Source organism: Protopterus annectens, chromosome 12.part0 (genome assembly GCF_019279795.1).
Source record: "Protopterus annectens isolate FY-2018-M chromosome 12.part0, PAN1.0, whole genome shotgun sequence".
Classification (NCBI taxonomy): domain Eukaryota; kingdom Metazoa; phylum Chordata; order Ceratodontiformes; family Protopteridae; genus Protopterus; species Protopterus annectens.
This window is the reverse complement of record NC_056746.1, coordinates 1,445,806,647-1,445,826,896: the sequence shown is the minus strand read 5'-3', so window position 1 is coordinate 1,445,826,896 and position 20,250 is coordinate 1,445,806,647. Positions and strand designations below refer to the sequence as shown.

Sequence of the window (20,250 nt, the reverse complement as noted above, 5' to 3'; positions counted from 1 at the left end):
CACTATTAATTATTTGTATTTTAATTTAAGCTTAATGACCTTAGACAATGACAGAAAATGCTCCTTGGCCTAATCTATCCATCCAATTAACAAATTCTAATAAATGAATGAATACATGTAAAAACATGCCAGGACTTGTGCCTTCTGGGAGCTGTGTTGAGGGTTATGGCATTCTTAGAGTTACTATTCACTATTCTTATAACGTAATATTTGCAGATGCATAATATTACATAAGAACAAGGTAATGTCATGTGGGTAAAGTACTTTTCCAACTATTATGACTTACAACTGAGAGAATACAGATGATCCAACTATTCCCACATGCACTCAAAAGACTGTGGTTTGGCTGATCCAACTACTCTAATATTCACTTGAGATAATATGGCAGATTCTAATATTACCACATCACCTCTAGATGGTGTATCAGATTAACAAAAATAAATCACACAAAGCAAATGTTAGACTTTTCTTTCTAAGTTTTAGTGATAAAGAAAACAATGTGGACAAACCTTCCAGCTGAGATGACTCTGTCAGTATACACTAATGGTACACATCTCATAAGGCAGCAGTTTACTCCTTCCCCCTATCACACACGCACACCCATACACATACCCACACACCCTGAAGAAAACATTACAATGGACAGTCTGAGTTTCATGAAATGGATAAAAGACAGTTATTCAAATGCAGTTTTGATCAAAATTGTATACAATTGCTTGACAACAGAAGGATACTACCCCTTAAGTGCATTTAATGCTCTACATTCTCTCCTTTTCCCCAAAAACGTTTCTGCACCTTTCCCATGACGTCATTAACACCTACGTAGGGCTCCCCTCTCTATCATCCACTCTGGGTAGTCTATTTCACAAGTCTTCTACCCTCTCTGTGAAGAGGAGCTTTTTCATTTTCAGAAAATTGTTATCTCCTACAGTCTGCTGTCTATGCAGCATCCTTTCACCTCCGTTTTTCATTCTCTCTTACATGGTCTTGTGCACTATTACTGAGTTATATTTTTTTCTTTGCAGGTCTCTAAAATGAAGATCATCTTAAGCTCTTCTAGTATCATACCCCTCCCCCCTCCAGCAAATCTGCCTTACTGGTAGCTTTCCTCTTGATTCCTTTCAACTGCTTGATGTCTCTTTCCTTTTACAGAATTCAGAAATGTATAGAGCATTCAGGTGTTGTCCCACCAGGTTAATATAGAAAAGAAGTACTACCTCTTTGTTTCTGGCATCTATACATTAAGAATACACCCCAGCATTCTCATTATCACAGACAATGCCTCCTTACTTTGCTCTTAGTGGTCCAAAGCAGGTATGATCAACAGCCCCAGAAGTTTTTCTTGTTATTTAGTGATCTTTTACACTCCCCAGTCGATGTTTCACACCAAGGATGTTGTGATTCAACTGCAGTGCTTTGTATTCATCTGCACTAAACTTCAACTGTTAGCCTTTTTGTCTACTTAATCAGATTTTCCAAATTCTTGCTTAAGCCCTAATCTCCATCCTCCCCATCTTTGTGTCATTATTGTAGTAGCGGTTATTCTCTACTCCTTCAGATGCTTCAGAGATGGACATTGAACAGTAATGGACCCCTGTGGTATACCACAAGAAAATTTTCTTATTCCTGACATTTCCTTTTTCACCAAAATCATGTATGTTCTACCATTCAGCCCTACATTATTGCATTCCTTCAGTTTTCGTCCTAGCTCCTAACCTCCTCAGTTTTCCTATCAGCCATATCTATGAAATAAACGTATAGGGCTTGCTGAAATCCTGGTAGTTCACGTCTAAGGACAAGTTTACCAGTTAATTGGTCACAAGACTTGAACCTTGATCTCCTGCGTGAGTAATTTACTTTCTAGTCTCCTGTGATCTCAATCTGGCATTTGCTCAGTCTGACAAGGTCTGTCCCTCCCTTCTGGACATTAACCTAAAAAGCCCTTGTTCTCCTCCATGATTCATCTCACAACTCCCATTCAACTTTTACCATTACTGCCCTCACTACCTTTGCTGTCCTTCTACTAGACTCCTTTTTGTTGTCATTTTGTATATGGGCAAACAGCCATTTCTTATGCAGGGAGCTGCAACCTTTTATCACCATCTTGTATTAACAATACAGTGCTTCCTCTTGCTCAAATGTAGTTTTTTAACTATTCAAAAGCTACATTCAGTCAACTGCCATTTGATAAACTTGATCCAATACCTAACAGACTGACATAATACAGGCTGCCCTTGTCATGGGGAGCAGAATGTAAGACCATGGCAAAGGGAATACAATGGTATAAGGCAATGCACATAGTAATAGCAGTTCAGGTGATTAAATAAAACGAAGAACAAATAATTCTAGAAGAAATATTCATAGAACATAGGAAGTTACTAGGCTATTGGCCCTGAGGCCCTTACAAGCCAAGCCGAGAAATTAGCCCATGTTCCAACAAGTCAGCACACTATGCCACTGTCCAGCAGTGACATAGGTAAAATCCCAGGGGTGTATTTTCTGTTCCCCATCCAGTTAAATAGTTTACTATCAGAAAATCCAAGTGTGCCAGCACAGGAAAAACAGTATTCCCAAAGACATAACTGAAGCATGTGTAGTGCCTTACCAGACTCTGTCTGCCAGAATGGAAGTCGTTACAGACTCTGCTGCTTTTTAGTTTCTTGTGTAACACGAGCAGTTTCACAGTAGAGAGAGGTAGACATTCTACATGAATCTTATAAAAGCATTAATGTGCTGGATATGGTAAAACAGTACGGAGTACAGCATACTGAAACGTCTTATTTTACTAAACACAACCATCAACAAAGGTACATTTATATTTGTCTTCCTGTATTTACAGTTTTTTTTTTTTTTTTTGGAAAATGTGTGTTAACTGGCTGGTACACTTTTGTCTCATATCTCCTTGCACCTGCTCACCATTAGCTGTCCTGAGTTATTCCATCACCACTTCATCCATCTCCATCTCCAGGCTGATTGTGGGTTGGTAAAAGGCTGACTGCGGGTTTGTAAAAGGCAGATCATGTCTCCTAAACTTGATAGACTTCTTTGAAGCAGTCACAAAAGCTGTAGATGAGGGTAAGGTGGTTCACACAGCCTATCTAGATCTTGCCAAGGCTTTTGACACCATCCCCCACTCTGGAATTATAGATAAACTCACTAAACTAGGTATAAATCCCTATGTCACAAGATGGGTTGCCAACTGGCTCATGGACAGAGCCCACACTGTGAAAGTAGCAGACTCCAAGTCCAGCTTCAGACCAGTGACAAGTGGAGTACCACAGGGTTCAGTCCTGGGTCCTCTCCTGTTTGGTATCTACTTCTCTGAAGTACAGGCCAACACAGAAGGTCTTTATTAACGAAGTTCGCAGATGACTGCAAACTAGGAGCCATAATCAAAACTCCAAAAGATGTGGACATCCTACAAAAGGGCCTTGCTGAGACAGATGCCTGGTGCCAAAGCCATGGCCTCAAGCTCAATGCCAAAAAGTGCATTGTCATTCCTTTTGGTAAAAACTCAGTACCCATGAACTACCACATAGGTGGTAGTCTACTTAACACCGAAAGTGTGATGAGACCTTGGGACACAGGTGGACAGTAGTCTCTCCTTTGATAATCACATCGCCACAGTAGTCAGGAAATCCTTCTATGTGGCACACCTCATCACAAAAGGTTTCTCATCCAGGAAAAAAGAGATCATTGTTCCCCTCTACTCGTCACTCATTATACCCATTATAGAGTACAATGCCCCTTTTGGTATGTACCTAACAAGACATCTACAACTACTGGAAAGGCTGCATAAATACCTCACAAAGAGGATTACTGGCCTCAAACAGGTGCCCTATGCAGACAGTCTCAAATAACTGCAGCTTTACTCCGTTGCATATCGCCTACTCAGAGGCGATCTCTGCCTAATATACAAAGCTATGTCAAACCCAGAGCTTTTAGATATGCTCCACTTAAAGAAATCCCAATCTCTACGAGCTACACACTCTAGGGACCTAAACCTTGTCACCACAATAAACAGAACATGCTGGAGGGATAGATTCCTGTCCCAGAGACTTCCCACGCTCTGGAACAAACTACCTATATATATCAAACAAAGCTCCTCATTAGCACTCTTCAAGAAAAATCTTGATGATTGGATGGGAGATAGGAAATTCACCCCGGGGATCACTTCTGTGGCTCTGCTCGACAGTGGCACAGGAAAATAATTTTCTTGGGTGGCGAAAGCCAGGGTACCTTTGGCTAGGCTTATATAGGCCATAGGGCCAATAGCCTAGAACCTACCTAAGAACCTATGATTGTGACCCACTTGCCTTTCTGAGGAGGGTCCCTAGTCTCCACTGGGGTTTCATCTTCATGGTGAGCTTCCTTCTTCAACAAATCATGGCTTGGGAGAGACAGGTGAGTGATGAGGAGACCAGTGTGTGACTTATTTTCTTCTCCTGGTCTATGATGCTTGTTGCTATGGTAGTCTGACATCACCAGTCTCATATTTCATTGTCCTAAGGCATGCAAATGCTTAATACATCCTTAATATGACTGTAGTAGATTGCACAGCCTGATAGGGTACAGGCTCCTCAACCCTACGGATACATGCTTACTCTCCTGCCTCTACTATGACCAGATCATACAGTGGGGTGAACTGCTTTCTCCCCCGCCCACAAGATAGGTCAACCAGCATCGGCCTCTCATTTCCACCTGCCCCTGTCATGGCCATTAATCAGTCCTGAGCCATCTGGATCACAGTCAAGGTTTTACCCCTAATGGAAAACCAAAAGATAACTAAGGAGGAACTGCAACCTCAGAAATGGAAAACATACCATATACAAGAACTGCTAAATCCAAAGCAGGTATAGCATTTTTGTCTTCTCAAAAATCAGTTAGAGATTTAGAACAATTAAAAACAGTAGCAGCACACACATTAAATATTTTTCCTTTATCCCCCATTTGGTGACATGGAGATGACTGTAAACTGCATAATGTACATAATCAAAAAGATCAGAAGCTCAGACTTGCATTTTGTTTCATAAGAAACACAGGCATATGAAATTATTCATAAATTATATAGAAAAGCAGAGGCCACTAAGGTAAACAATCAATCATTCTTAAATCCATAAAATACATATCACATACCTGCATCCTTGGCAGCATCTTCTTAATAGGAGGAACTGTTTGGTTTCTCCAAGGCAGAGGAGGACAGAACCATTCTATTTCACTGAGGTAGATTAAAAAGGAACAGTCTGTACCATCAACACCATAAAATGCATAGCATGGGTCTGAGGTCCACCTTGCACGCATCCACTGCAAAAAAGCAGAAAGGAAGAGAGATTAACCACAGTTTGGAACATCAAGACAATGCATAAAAAATAATTCCAGCTATCTGGTACAAGTTCATCCAATCTCATCAGCTGACAGTTGCATAACCTAGGTAGACTACTTAGTAACTCATTTATTACTTAAGCCATTTTGAAACTGCATCTTCTAACCTGTGACAGTCTACTAGCTCATATTTGTATGAACATGATTATATATCCAATGAGATTCTGATAGAGTTTACAATTTCACTGAAAGTGATAGTGATTTGTTATGAGGCCTGCTTAACTAGCTCAGTTACATGAAACAGGATGACAGACTACCTTACTACAAGACTAAAAATATTTTAAACAAAACACTAGTCTTAACTGTACTGTTTTTTTTTTTTGTATCCTGGAATACAGCGACCCAGTTTTTTTATTAGCGTTTACTGTTCCACTGCTCATCTTGATGATATATAACATGAAAACACTTCCCAATTCCATGCTTTTCATAATAATAATTTTCATTAATCACCACAGTAAGACGTTGTCCTGTTCGATTTTCAGCTAAATCGTCTTCTGTGTGGAGACATGCATGAATGTGTACCTTCGTTGAAGGTTGTACGTTAGGGCTGGCAACTCAGTACGTAAAAATCGACTGCCAATCATTAGCGGACCGGAGTTCCGGTATGGCGATCCCTAACCGGGAAAAGCTGAAAGGTACAACAACCAGTGAGAGCATGTCTTCACGTGCTTTTTAGCAAGGCACGCATAAGTGAGGCAGCAACAAATGTAATAAACAATGGGGTTTCACAGCTAACAAATGTCACTCCTTTGCTGTCAAGAGTCATAACGTATGTATGCTTCATAAACCAGCATAAAGTCAGCAATGAACAGCTGGAATACTTAAAAAAAAAAAAAAAAAAAACGGCCCAGGCTTGCAGATATAACAGACAACACAGAACAGATTTCCCCATTAATACACAAAATCAGGTCATTTTGCAGTACAATTCCCCCACAAGCACGCATCTTTGTCACCTTCATGCAACATAAGAACTTTCTCTCTATTTTACCCCAAGATGCAGCAGAGATGTTCACATGAAGTGGTACTTGAAGACGAATGCTTTATTATGCTGCTAACCAAACTATTTGCATGGATTCCCATTAGTACTGTTGCTAAACGATGAAGATGCTGTGCACCTTGCATAGCTCTGTTGACTACATACTAACAAACATTGGCCTTACGCAGTCTCACAGCTTGGCTGCTTCTCCTTATTTGCAACCTGCTAATTAGTTCACTAAAATGTACCATAGTGTTAGACATGTTTGTCAGATATCCTAAGAAATTAGAGTAACAGTGCATTTTCTTATTTAACTATATAAAGAAACTTAAAATGAAAGGGAAATGAGAAACATGAGAAGAGTCATATAAACATAGAAGTTACAAGAAAACTTACCTATGCGGGGCCATATCCCCTTTCCAAGTACCTACCCTTCGGCCTTGCTTCCCTTTCATAAAGGGCAAGGCTAGTTGTACCAGGGGTGAAGTTATGAATTCTGATCCAGATGTCCATTTCTTTTATAATGGCAAAGAGTGTGTCAACTGTTTGAGTAACCCTCTCAAAGAAATTCACAAAAATTAATTTAACAAGATCTGCCCTTACCAATGTCTGAATGCTGCAGGTTGATTCTGATAAGATTTTTGATTAATTAGGTCAGTTAATATACATTCCATGACCGTGCATATAAGATTCATTAGGCTGACACATCTGCAATTCCCAGGTGTACAGATGGGGCCACACTTGTGGAGTAACATCACAATAATTGTGTACCACACCTGTGCAACAATGCCAGGTATTAGGCTCAAGTGAAAGAGTTTGAGGAGTGGGTCCACCAGAGCTTATTCAGTGCTATTAATTAGCTACCAGGTATATTGGCTGGTCCCAAGGATAAGGTATTCATCATTTTGGAGAGTACCTTCAGTTCATGTTGTCTTATGATGGTTGACAGCTTAATTCCATTAGGGATAAGGAGGCTTGGAATAGATGTCAGTGACATTAGAACTAAATGTATTTGCTAGCATGTTAGCAACAGTCACTGGATTGGAGCAGGTACTACAATTATGCATAAGCTTTGAGCAGTGCTGAGCACGATTTCTTATTTTTCAGACATAACTAAAGAAGGATTTGTAGTTTTCTTTGGTTTCTACAATTATTCTAAGTTCATGGGAAGCCTTTATTCTAATATCCTTTTTTAGTTTCTTATATATCTTGTTTGACAATCTCCTTAATTTTGGAGCTCTTTGGTTTGATATAGGTTAATACATTTCTTTCTGTTGTTATACAGTTTACTGATGCTCAAGGACTACTACAAAGGTATGCTTTAAAACCTCCCCACTCACTTGGATCTAGCTGGGACTGTCACATCAATGCATTTGTCCAGGTGCAAGGAGACTACAAAGATATGCTTTTAAACCTCCCCACTCACTTGGATCTAGCTGGGACTGTCACATCAATGCATTTGTCCAGGTGCAAGGTGAGCTTGTTTGCATAACACTTATTAGAACCAAGATTATGGACAATTTCAGCACATTTTAATTTGGAGACTTCATCATGCAATTGTAGGAGTTTTGTCCATTTGAGGTCCTTAAATTCTATGATATTTGCTTCTGACAGTTTGGATATTCTGATGGCAAAGATTATTAGTCTGTGATCTGTCTTGATCAGTGAGGGGACTAATTTGGGGATGGTACATATAGATGTTAAGTTTGTTTGGGCCAAGACAAGTATTTCTGTTTTCTAGTGGGTTCGTTAATAATCTTCTTTATAAAAGCTAAGAATTTTTATGTATATTCTATGTTGCCCTTATAGGTCATCCAACTCATTACAGCCTAATGACTTCTCTAGGCATTTCTGTACTTACATCCTACTGACGACTCTAGACGTCAATTATTGTTTGTTCATATTTGTTTATAATTCCAAAACCTTCCTACATGCAAGGTATTAGAAGATTTCATCTTAAAGCTTACACAATGGCAAACACACCTGTACTGATATTTGCTCTCTGTCTAATGCATATAAAAGAGATATTTAATATTGTTTGTATACTATTTATTTGCATTTTAATATTTTTCATATTTCTCTTGATAACCACCCTTGGAGTACCACAAGGCTCTATACTAGGGCCCTTGCTGTTCTCCATCTTCACTAACGACCTTTATACTGTCATCCCAAAAGTCAGCTGTATCCAATATGCTGATGACTCTACTCTGATATACTCAGCCACATCTCCAGTAGAGTTATGGTCAGCTACCCAGACCACCTTTAATACAATAGAAAACTGGCTTTCTGAACATCGTCTGATCCTAAATCCCCAAAAAACTAAAATGCTGTTATTTTCACCAACACGTAGGTCTACCGCTTTCACCTTTATCATAAAATCAAATGATGGCACAATAATCTCCCCTGACCCATCTACAAAACTATTAGGTGTCATCATAGACAATAATCTAAAATTTGACCTACATGTTAACCAAACTATCAAAACCATCAATAAAAACTAGGGTCACTTTACAGAATAAAAGCCTTCCTAACCCCTCCAGCTAAAATTGCCATAGCTCGCTCTCACCTTCTTTCAACCCTTCTGTATGCATCCCCTCTACTCTCAAATTTAAACAAGACTGTCCTTAACAAACTCTCAATTTGCCACAACCACATTTCCAGGTTTGCCACTGGGCTGCCTTTTAAGACACATCATTGCATCAATCTAAATCAGCTTGGGTGGCTTGAACTACCCAGCCTAATCCAGTATAACCAACTGATTATGGCCTATAAAACCCTCTATAATCTGGACAATACTCCTGCACTTAAAAATATTATCACCCCCTATAACAATCCTAGACCGCTTCAATCCTCTAACAAACTACCAATTCAGACTGGCAAACTCTGTAAGTAGATCCTGGAACTCTCTTCCAGCTGATATTACCTTACTTTCCAACTTGGGTCAATTTAAAACTAGACTCAAACAACATTTGTCACTTAACTGGCTATGTCAATGTATCAAGCCTGGCTAACTCTCTCTAGAATGTGTAAAAATCTGTTAACCAGTTTACTGTGTAATTTAATTTAATCCTGACTTGTGCTCAGGATTAACTGTAACCTGTGGAACTTGTTTAACTTGCTTACTTATGTAATCTCTGTAAATAGTCTGTTTGTAATATGTAATGCTGTATCTGCTTACCCTTGGAGCTTTTTTCCCCAGGCCTCTGCTGAAAATGGACATGCATCCAGTCGGACTATCCCGGTTAACAAATGTAAAATAAAATAAAAATAAATAAATAAAACCTCAACAATCATGTGACATAGAACTGCTTAGTCTCATATGAAAGCTTGCGGCTGTGTGAGGAAGATGCTGCTAGCATATGTCTGATGCTTGACTGGCTACTGAGATATTATAAGCTATTTACACATTACATAATTCATATTTACTATGGTTATAGTGGTTTATAAAATCCAGTTTAAGACCCACAAATGAATGAATGCAATCACTGTAAAGGTTTCTTTGTGTTGAACAGTTTGCCATTTACGATTTTCTAGTAACACTTATAGTTCTAGAAATATAAATGTTTGTTTGAAGTGTGAGGCAATAACTTTATTTTTTAAAGGCTCAGGCCATGCCCACTGGGAGTTAGAGTACAAACTTAGAAGAGCTTCATTGGATGGAATTAGTTAATTACTGAATATTTAAAATCACCTGGGATAACAGTGATTTCTACTTATGTGTTCATCAAAAATGTTTAAGAATGTTGGATGATTTTCTGGAGACATAGAGGGGGTCCTGTAGCACACTGCTATCTGATATCTCATCCTATTTAGTGATGATTGAATTTCTGTAAGTACCACTTCTGGATGTCTCTGTAGAGGTAATGTGGTCAGACAAATATGGATTCACCGCCACAGTTTCCATCAGGTCTAAATGAGTATTACGCAGAAAAAACAGGTACTGAGGGAGTGCTCTTTGGGCACTTAAACCATGTTTCTGTAACAACACATACATAGATGTACTCTAAATCCATAAGGGCCTAAAGGCAGACTGTTTGTTGTTAGACTTCTAGCGTTAACTGGAACCACTCTGATATGGCCCAGTGGTTCATTTGACTTACAATTTAGGGTTGGAAGTCCATCAACTAGACTTTGCCTGAAAAGGGCACAACTGGGGCAGTAAAAGGTTTTGCCAGAATCTGGAAGCTTTGTAATAAGAGATTCAAATCATCCTTAAGGAAGAAAGTTGATTGGGCTGGCATGTCATCTCATGCTGACACATACTGGATTTGCCTAGAATGGCACCATGTATGCAGACAACTGCTAAACACAGTCATCTTTTCTTTGTAATTGACATCATTTTTGGAGATGGGAGGATTCCACTCAATATTAGGATCTTTTCTGTATCAGGTCATTTACCCAAACATGGGCTAACACCAAACCATATTTGTCTAGATAATTAAGGATCCCAAGGAGCCTTCAAACACTGGCAATCTTGGACCTTGAGAGACACTGTCACACTGCTTATGTTTACCCTCATGAGTGTGCAATCCATGTGCCTAACTATGGAGTCACTAATCAATAAATTGTATAGTTCAATTTGTGTATGAAGACTGATTGATGTAATGGGTTCAGCATGTACTGTTCCCAATCACTCCCAGCTGTGTTATCATTTTACACCGAGCCTTGTGCCTCCTAGTTTTTGCATATGATAATTTAATATCAGTATGTGTGGAGTATGGTGTATGAGTGATGTTAGGATATGTTTGTTAGCGAGTGTGTGGCCTTGAATTTAGCTAGGTGCTTAAACCTCTCTCAAAAAGTGATGAGTTAAGTAAAAGATACTACCTGTGAGCATCAGCTAATTCTTACATTGTCCAAGTGTACAACGTGCTATTAATGCTGACAACAGAGGGTAGACAGACCAAGGGGGCAAGGTGTTTTAAGAAAGAAAAAAGAATAAAATAGTATTTTTGCTGCTAGATTAAAGTATTGGTCCCAGGAAAAATAATAGCAGCATATTAATTAGGTTTGAGCACTAAGTTAACAGTATACAGAAATAAGTCTAGTCTAGCTTGGCTCTAAGGCTGGTTTGGTGGATGTTAAATGTAAAGAAGGGAAAATAATAGTGTTTTGGCCCCTACTTCTGATTCAAGGTAAAATGATAAATGAAGATAAAAATTAGTTCAAGCAGCAAAGGAAGGTATGCAGTAAATAATTTTGTCTATAATGGCTATGAGATTGGCAGAAATGCAACAATGTGATGCAAAACCTTAATGAAAAGGTGGAGTTAATTACAGTACCTAAGATAATTTGGAACTGAAAGTGTCTGCATCTGTTGAATACAGCATTCAGCATTGAGTAACACTAAGCATACCTCCTAACTGTCCAGATTTTCGCAGAATGTTCAGATTTTTGCCTCATACTTTTGGTTTGTTCCTCATAAAAGTTGTGGTTTTCTGGTAAGTCACCAAGAATTGAATTCACTAAATAATGGTACACATTTGAGTTTCAGACTTCACATCATTCAGAAAATACATGCTAACACAAATCCTGTTATTCTAGCAACTTTGTAAGTTTATAACACCAGTATTTAAAATGTTTCCCTATTTTGGGGAATTTGTTCCCCCATTATTTCAGACTTTGTCTAGATTTCTTGCGCCAAGGGGTTGAGAGGTGTGCCACTCAGCACTGTTAAACTGAGGAGAAAAAGTTACAAGAAATATACCTCTCAACTTTTTAGCCCAAAAAAGCTGGACAAAGCCTGACATAATGGGGTACAAAGGCCCAAAAATAGGGACAGATTTTAGATATTGCTAAATCTTGCTAGATTAACAGGATATGTATTAAAATCCATTTTAAGGATATGAAGTCTGAAACTCTATGACATTATTTACTAATTTCAATCCTCAGATCATCCCAGAGATTTGCCAGAAAACCAAAACTTTTTATGAGTAACAGACCAAAATTTTGAGGCAAAAATCTGGAGAGTTGGGAGGTATGACAAGAACTACTAAAAGAGGAGCTAGCTCCCTAGCCAATAATGTTCACCCCCAAGAAATATTCCCTGTCATAGAGCAGGCACTACTGTCTGCAAGTTTACATCCTGACCAGAAAGCCAGCTGAAACCGAAATTCATGTAAAATGAAACAGAAAACTGTGAAAAGAAGCAGAAAGGCACAGACAGAACACTATCTGGAGTTACTTACTAAAATAACAACAGAGAACACTCATTGTAACAAAATGGAGGCACTATATATCAAAATGCAGCCAAGCAAATGTAAAATGCACAATATAAATGACTTTAATTAATTAAACTAGAGGGAGGTATAATCCAATACAGCAATTGTGTTGAAAACACAAAGTCAACAACCTTAGATAAGTAAACAGTAAAAAAATATAGACAAAGATAAAATATCCCAATAAATGCAAAGTAAAGCAAGTACTTTCCCATTTTTATATGAAATTTGAGCTTGAAAATGCCAGAAAAACTCTTCTCAGTACATAACATTCCCAAACAAGTCTCCTGATGTTTTTGGAAAGATGCCAATGAGGAGATAAGTAAACGAAATAATAAAGATCAGCTAGAATTCTAGCTAATAATGCCCACCTTTTAGTGTAACAAAACAGAGGTGCTGCCTTTCACAAAAATAGCCAGGCAACTATAAAATGTCCTATACAAGTGATTATTAATTAATGCAATATATTAAAAAAAAGTGGAAAATCACAAGTAGAAAGTTTAATTAGAGGGAGGTGGAATCTGGCACAATGGCATCCTGGCATATGTAAAAAACACAAAGTCAGCAACTTTAGCTATACAATCTGAAAAAACATTGTAAAATTCAATAAAATAAGTTACAAAAAACAGAAAATGCTAAAACCACAGTCAACAATAAGTACAAAGCAAATGACATGCCTCCTATCCTGACAAGTTTTAACTCCTATCAGCCAAACTAGAACAATGTTACAATAAATAGCCAAATTCACAACCAACCAACAATATAGATCACATCAATGCCTCTCTGTATAAACTGGCTCAAACTAAATAATTTTCTGTTGTACTCATAATTAAGTACAACTATCAAACTACTGCACAAGCCTAAAGAAATTGCCATCTCTTCACTCCATCATTCATCCTTACTCCACTAAGTGTTCAACTGACAAATCATTACTTTCCATAACTAAACCTACCAACAGGATACTTACTATATTCTCACTGCATTGCTAACAGCTAGAACACCATCCCAGTCTGCAACCTGAACGACTTTAAATGTCAGCTGAAGCATCGCCTCATAGATAAGTGGTTGTGCAAATACACCACTCCTGACTAAACTGATAAGATACACATATAAGAACTTGTGCCATGACACTCTGATGTTTAAAATTTAATGTATTATCACAACTATATCATTCTCTACCATCTCATCTCCTTTATTTTCCTCATTTCTCCTCCTCGCCTTCCTTTCTTTGGGCTGAACTAACCCTCTATCTTATTTTCCTGTGTTCTAGATTTTGTACAAGTCTTTAATAAATATTGTGTACAAAACCTGACAATCTATGCACTCAATCACTGCACATGCCTCCCTATATTTAAAAAATATTCATATACAACCCACGTAACTGTTATTTTTAATCAAACCTGCTTGCAAATGATGCAACTGATGTCAAGGATGTCTCAATAATTGAACTGTTGTTCATGAATATAACTGACCGTAAATGATGAAACAATGCAAATGATGTCCGTGATGTCTGCATAATGCAGCTTTTCGGCTGGTGGATTCGGCTTCTTGGGCTCGAAATACTGAAATTTGAGATTTCAGTATTTCGAGTTTCTGAACTGAACCCATATATATATATATATATATATATATATATATATATATATATGTATATATATATGTGTGTGTGTGTGTGTATATACATATATAATTTATTTTTTATATATATATATATATATATATATATATATATATATATATATATACATATATATATATATATATATATATATATATAGAGGGTCTACTTTTCTTTGTCGAAATTTCATTATTTCGAAAAAGAATACTAGAGGACCACTTAACGTGAAACTGCACTTAAACGAAAGTGCACTTTCGCGAATATCAGTTCAATGAACCGATAAGAAACAAAACAGGAAACATAGCATACTACAGTGGGGAAAAGGAAATTTACCTGTTTCCCCACTGTAGTGCGATCTCGGAGTTAGTATATTTAAGTAGCAGGGGTGTGGGGGTGAAGGGAAGCTTGCCCCTCTGCAAAACACTGTTTTTTGTGTTTCCTTTTTGTGTTTATCAGTTCATATTCATGGAAGTGCACTTTCGTTTAAGTGCATTTTCGTGTAAGTGGTCCTCTACTTTTCTTTTTCGAAATAATGAAATTTTGACAAAGAAAAGTAGATCCATATATATATATATATATATATATATATATATATATATATATATATATAAAATATTATTATATATTTATATATATATATATATATATATATATATATATATATATGCGCATATATGTGCATATTCTATATACATGTGAGGATATCATATTTTTATTTATTCTTTTGTTGATTGGGTTAATTAATCATAATTTGGTATTTATACTCCTGGAAGCCAATTTGTCTAGGGCATCGGGCAAAGTACAGTTTTGTACCTACCATAAATGTAGATGTTCGAGGATCCACATTGCTGCAGTCCTAACTATTGGGTAGTCCGCTGTCCAGTCGGCCCGAATACCAAAGTATATGGCTGACGTCGGTCAGGGCGCATTAGACTGACGTCAGTACGTCAGGGTACTAATGCGCATGACCGACGTCATATCCTCAGTCTTTTCTTGCCCCAGATGTCAGAAGACCCTGAAAAGCTAAGGCCAAAACCAAAAATTCCAAACATACCTGCACCAAAAATATGTACAATATATACAAAATTACCAGAATATAACCTCACCTACACAACCACCCTTAAACACAGAGGGAAGGAGGGAGGGTAAATTGGACTGCAGCAATGTGGATCCTCGAACATCTACATTTATGGTAGGTACAAAACTGTACTATGTTCTTCATTCCACATTGCTGCAGTCCTAACTATTGGGTAGAATCCCAAAGCAGAGGTAAGGGAGGCTGGCAAATCATAAGGAAGCAGGAACTGACAACATGCCTTGCAAAATAGCTGTGGCAAAACCAGCCCTAGACTTAGAGTAGAGAGGAAGGTGATAATGCTTAGAGAAAGTATGCACTGAACTCCAAGTAGCTGCCTCCAAAATATCCTTAGTGGCCACCCCTTAGAAATGCTGTAGAAGTGGCAGTAGCCCTAGTGGAATGAGGCCTAATTCCAGCTGGAATCTCCTTGCCATGATGGGAATAACAAAATGCAATGCAAAACCCAATCCACCTAGAAATAGTTTGTTTTGACACAGGCTTGCCCTGAACCCAAAGCAAAAGAAACAAACAACTGCTGAGACTGCCTAAAATCCTTAGTCCTGCTCAAATAATAACGCAATTGCCTGTGTACATCTAAAGTGTGCAAAATCTTTTCCCTTTATTTTGGGGATCTGCATAAAAAGTAGGCAAATGAATAGTTTGGTTTAAAGCCACACTAGAAACCACCTTAGGCATAAAGGAAGGATTAGTACGTAAAGATACCCTATCCTTATGAAAAATCAAAAAAAGGCTCTACCGCCATAAGGGCCTGCAACTCAGAAACCCTTCTTGCAGAAGTAATGGCCAACAAAAAGCAGTCTTCCATGACAAATATTTCAATTCAGCAGTAGCCATAGGATCAAAACTTTGTAGAGTAAGTTTCTCCAACACAAAATTGAGATCCCAAGCAGGAGTAGGAGCTGTACGTGGGGGTCTTATATTCTTTGCCCTCTAAGAAATTGCTTGAACAAAGGATGCGAAAACAATGGTGGGTCACAATCATAGTGAGCTGAAATTGCTGCAGCATGAATCTTAATGGAAGAGAAAGACAAACCTTTGTCCAATAACTCAGTAAGATATTGAAGAGCCACACTCAAATTAGGCTCAGAAATCTCCAAATTGTTTGCTGCACTCCAAAATAAAAATCTCTTCCATTTTTCTGTACACTTTCCTTGTACTAGGTCTTCTGGCTTCCATAATCACATTTAAAACTTGTTGAGGAAGTTGAGACCTGCTGTCTTTCAAAACAGAATATGCCAGGCTGTTAGATGAAGAGATTGAAGCTTGACATTGAGCAGGTGACCGTCCCTCTGAGACAACAGGTGTGGAATCAAGGGTAAAGGCCATGGAGGCTTCCTTACCAGACTCCTCAGTAATGGGTACCAGTGCTGCCGAGGCCAATCTGGAGCTATTAAAATCATCCTTGGCTTGTCTTGTCTGACCTTTAGAAGCACCTTTGGGAGAAGAGGCAGAGGTGGAAAAGCATACACATGAAGATTTTTCCAACTGAAAGAAAGAGCATCCACTTTCCAAGCTGTGTGATGAAACCTCTTTGTGCAAAACTTTGGCAGCTGGTGGTTTAGTGGAGAAGCGAACAGATCTATGTCTGGAGTTCCCCATGACACTGTCAATTTTTGAAATACATGAAGATCCAGTTTCCACTCGTGGGGATCCATGATTTGTCTGCTTAACACATCTGCTAAGGAGTTCTGTGCTCCGGCAGAAACCTTGCCTGAAGAGTTAGTTGCAAGCTGAGCGCAGTCTCCCATAAAATCATTGCTTGCCTGCACAATGGGTAAGAATGTGTTCCCCTTGTTTGTTGATGTACCACATGACAGTTGTGTTGTCTGTTAGAATCAACACCTGCCCTGGAAGAAGTAACTCCTTGAAAGCCATTAATGCAAACTGGACTGCTAACATCTCTTTCATGTTGATATGTAGATGCTGTAGTCTGGCAGGCCACTTGTCTTTTATCCACTTTCCATTTAGATGAGCTCCCCAAGCAATGTCTGAGGCATCTGTCGTTAGAATCTGACTCGCCTCTGGCCGGGTCACAGAGAGTCCCTTGTTTAGGTGACATTCCTGAGCCCACCACAAAAATTCCTTTTGAATGCAAGGTATTATTTGAATGACAGTGTCCAAATCCTGGCAGTGCTGTGTCCATACATTTTTGAGATACCATTGCAGCTTCCTCATATGCAGTTTGGCATTGGGAAGCACCAGAATACAAGATGCCATGAACCCTAAGGCTTGAAGGACTGTCCTTGCAGTCAGCCCGGACTGAAGAGATAGTTGATGGAAGTAACTGGAAAGATTCTTTTGTTTGTCCGGGGTTAAAACGGCCATCTGGTCTGCTGTATTCAGTCTCACACCCAGAAAGCACATGTCTTGAGAGGGTACTAGACTGGACTTTATTTCGTTCACAGAATACCCTAGGCATCTTAGCACTGCTATGACATAATCCAAATGCTGTAGAAGGTCTTCCTTTTCTTGAGCTAGAATCAGGCAGTCGTCCAAGTAAGGATAGATTTGAATTCCTTTTAGCCTGAAGTAAGCTATTACTGGAGCCAGAACCTTTGTGAATACTCTGGGCGCAGTGGATAAGCCAAAGGGCAATGCAGAGAACTGATAATGAGAATTTCCAGCTCGAAAACACAGATACTTCCTGCAGCTTAGTCTTATAGGCACATGAAGGTAAGCTTCCTTGAGATCTAAAGTTACCATCCAGTGATCCTTGCCCAGCAGAGGTAAAAGCTGTTGTAACTTCAACATTTTGAACTTGGGAATGTCCAGATAAGTGTTGAGGATAGATAAATCCAAAATTGGCCTCCACGTGTTCCCCTTCTTCGGTACTAGGAACAGGCGAGAATAAAATCCTAGGCCCCTTTCTGGCACAGGAACTGGCTGAATGGCCCCTATGTGGAGCAACAGAGAAATTTGCTTGTGAGCCTCTTGTCTTTGTAGAGGAGGAATGTCTGGCATGCCTTTGAAAGGAGGCATGGTATGGAAATAAAACCTGTAACCGTGGTGAATGATATCCAGAACCCATCTGTCTTGGGTAATTAAATCCCAATTTTCTTTGAAAAGAGACAGCCTTCCTCCCAAAGGTGCTGCCAGGTGAGAATGTACTGGCAGCTGAAAAGGCAGGTCATTGGGTCTGCTTACGAAAGGACTGACCCCTGCCCTCACCAGAAGTCTGAGCAGGGGAACTCCCTGTCCTAGGCCTAAAAGAACCTTGAGCTCTGCCCCTACCACGTCTAGACCTATCCCTAGACTGGGAATCATAAGCAGGATAAGTCCATCCCTTAGTAGGCCAATTTCTACTAAACTTCGGAGGCAGCACCTGCAAAAAATCCTTAACAGTTTGCATAGACTTAGCCTTGTCCTCCATTTTCTTTAAGACTGCTTTCACAGGCGAACCAAACAACACATCAGACTGCAAAGGAGCATCCAAAATCCTTGTTTTAACATGCTCAGCTAAATTCTGATCTCTCAACCAGGCATGCCTACGAAGAACAGAACCAGTGGCAGCCACCCTCGAGGAGGCCTGCACAGCATCAAAACCACATTGCAAGGAATGTTTACCCACCTGTTCAGACACATGAACTAAATCCTGCAACTCTTTACACTCAATACCTTCTGCCAGAGCATCCACCTTAGATTTCAATTGTGAAAGGAGATAATTCTGATATTTTAACATGTGAAACTGACAATTCAACGCCCTCATGGCTAAAGTGGAAGAAGTATACACTTTCTTTCCCCATCTATCCAAAGCCCTTGCCTCTTTATCAGGAGGAACAGGATTTTTAACAACAGAGGCCTTCACACCTTTAGGCCCCTGAGAGACAGTTTCGGTCTGCCCTAGGACTCTTAAAAAGATACTTATGAGCTTCAGGCACCCTATAGTACCTATCCGGTTTAACTGGGGCAGGAGGCAAAGAATCAGGATTGAGGGAAGCCTCTGCAAAACATCTTCCACCACATTCAGAACAGGAGGTATAGCTAAAGGCCTATGCTGGGGTAAAACAAGAATTCCCTAAGCCTCTTCCTGGAATCAGAGAAATCTTGACCTTCCCATTTAAAATGCTCCCTCATGGAATGCAGAGTCTCTGAAAATGAAAAATCCTCAGGAGGAGAAGCTGAAGGAGTAGAATCATCCACATCAGAATCAGAATAAGGAGGATACTCCTGCAAGTCTTCAGCAAGACTCAGAAGCCTCCGAACATTGCTCAAAACTCTCAAACTCAGGTTCCACCCTAGGCCTCTTATCAGGGGGGGCATAGAACCTCTAATCATAGTAATCAAATCCTCTGCCATTTTAAGCATATGTTTCTTAGGCAAAGACCCTGAAGCACTAGGAGAAACCCCCACTGAAGTTAAACTTGGCCTGCCTCTCAAAGAAGCCTTGGAAACAGAAGGGGAGGCTCTAACCACCTTAGGAAGAGAGGGAAGAACAGCCACCTGAGAAGCCCCTCAGCCTGGCCTACTTCCTGCGAGGATACATCCTGTAACAGTAAAGTCTCTCCCTGAGACTCCAAAGAAACACCTGGCAAAACCTCCGGCTCCACTGAGCCTTCTAAAGATCCGACGACTGGGACTGTCGGTTCTTCCACTCTAGGCTTTGCCGCTTTGTCCTTGCGCTTTTGGTCAAGCGGGCGCCGGAGCCTCCGACGGCATTTTATAATTACAACGCTTCCCAAAACTAACCTGGCACAGTCTAACCTTCTCTTAATAGTGCGTTTGTTAAATCTAGCACAAGAGCGGCATCCAACAACGCCGTGCTCAGGCCCTAAACAAGGTATACACAAAGTATGGTAATCCCTATGAGGTATCTGTTTCCCACAAGAAATACAGTTATTCACTTTTTCTGACATCCGTTAAATACTGAGGCAAGAAAAACCAAAATATTCCCCAACGGGGTACTTAGCCAACTTTGATTCGGTCTGAAACTCTGACTTCAGAAACTTTCAGAACGCCA

The 20,250-nt window shown here is 39.4% G+C and overlaps 1 protein-coding gene across 1 annotated transcript in view; it reads right to left on the bottom strand.

Annotated features, from left to right (window-relative positions):
• The window catches only part of MGAT5B (alpha-1,6-mannosylglycoprotein 6-beta-N-acetylglucosaminyltransferase B), a 3,749,208-nt gene that overhangs the window by 1,519,350 nt on the left and 2,209,608 nt on the right, over positions 1-20,250 (bottom strand). The window contains exon 6 of the mRNA XM_044089029.1: positions 5,137-5,304. Coding sequence (XP_043944964.1) covers positions 5,137-5,304 — 168 coding nt within the window. The remainder of the gene's footprint in view (positions 1-5,136; positions 5,305-20,250) is intronic.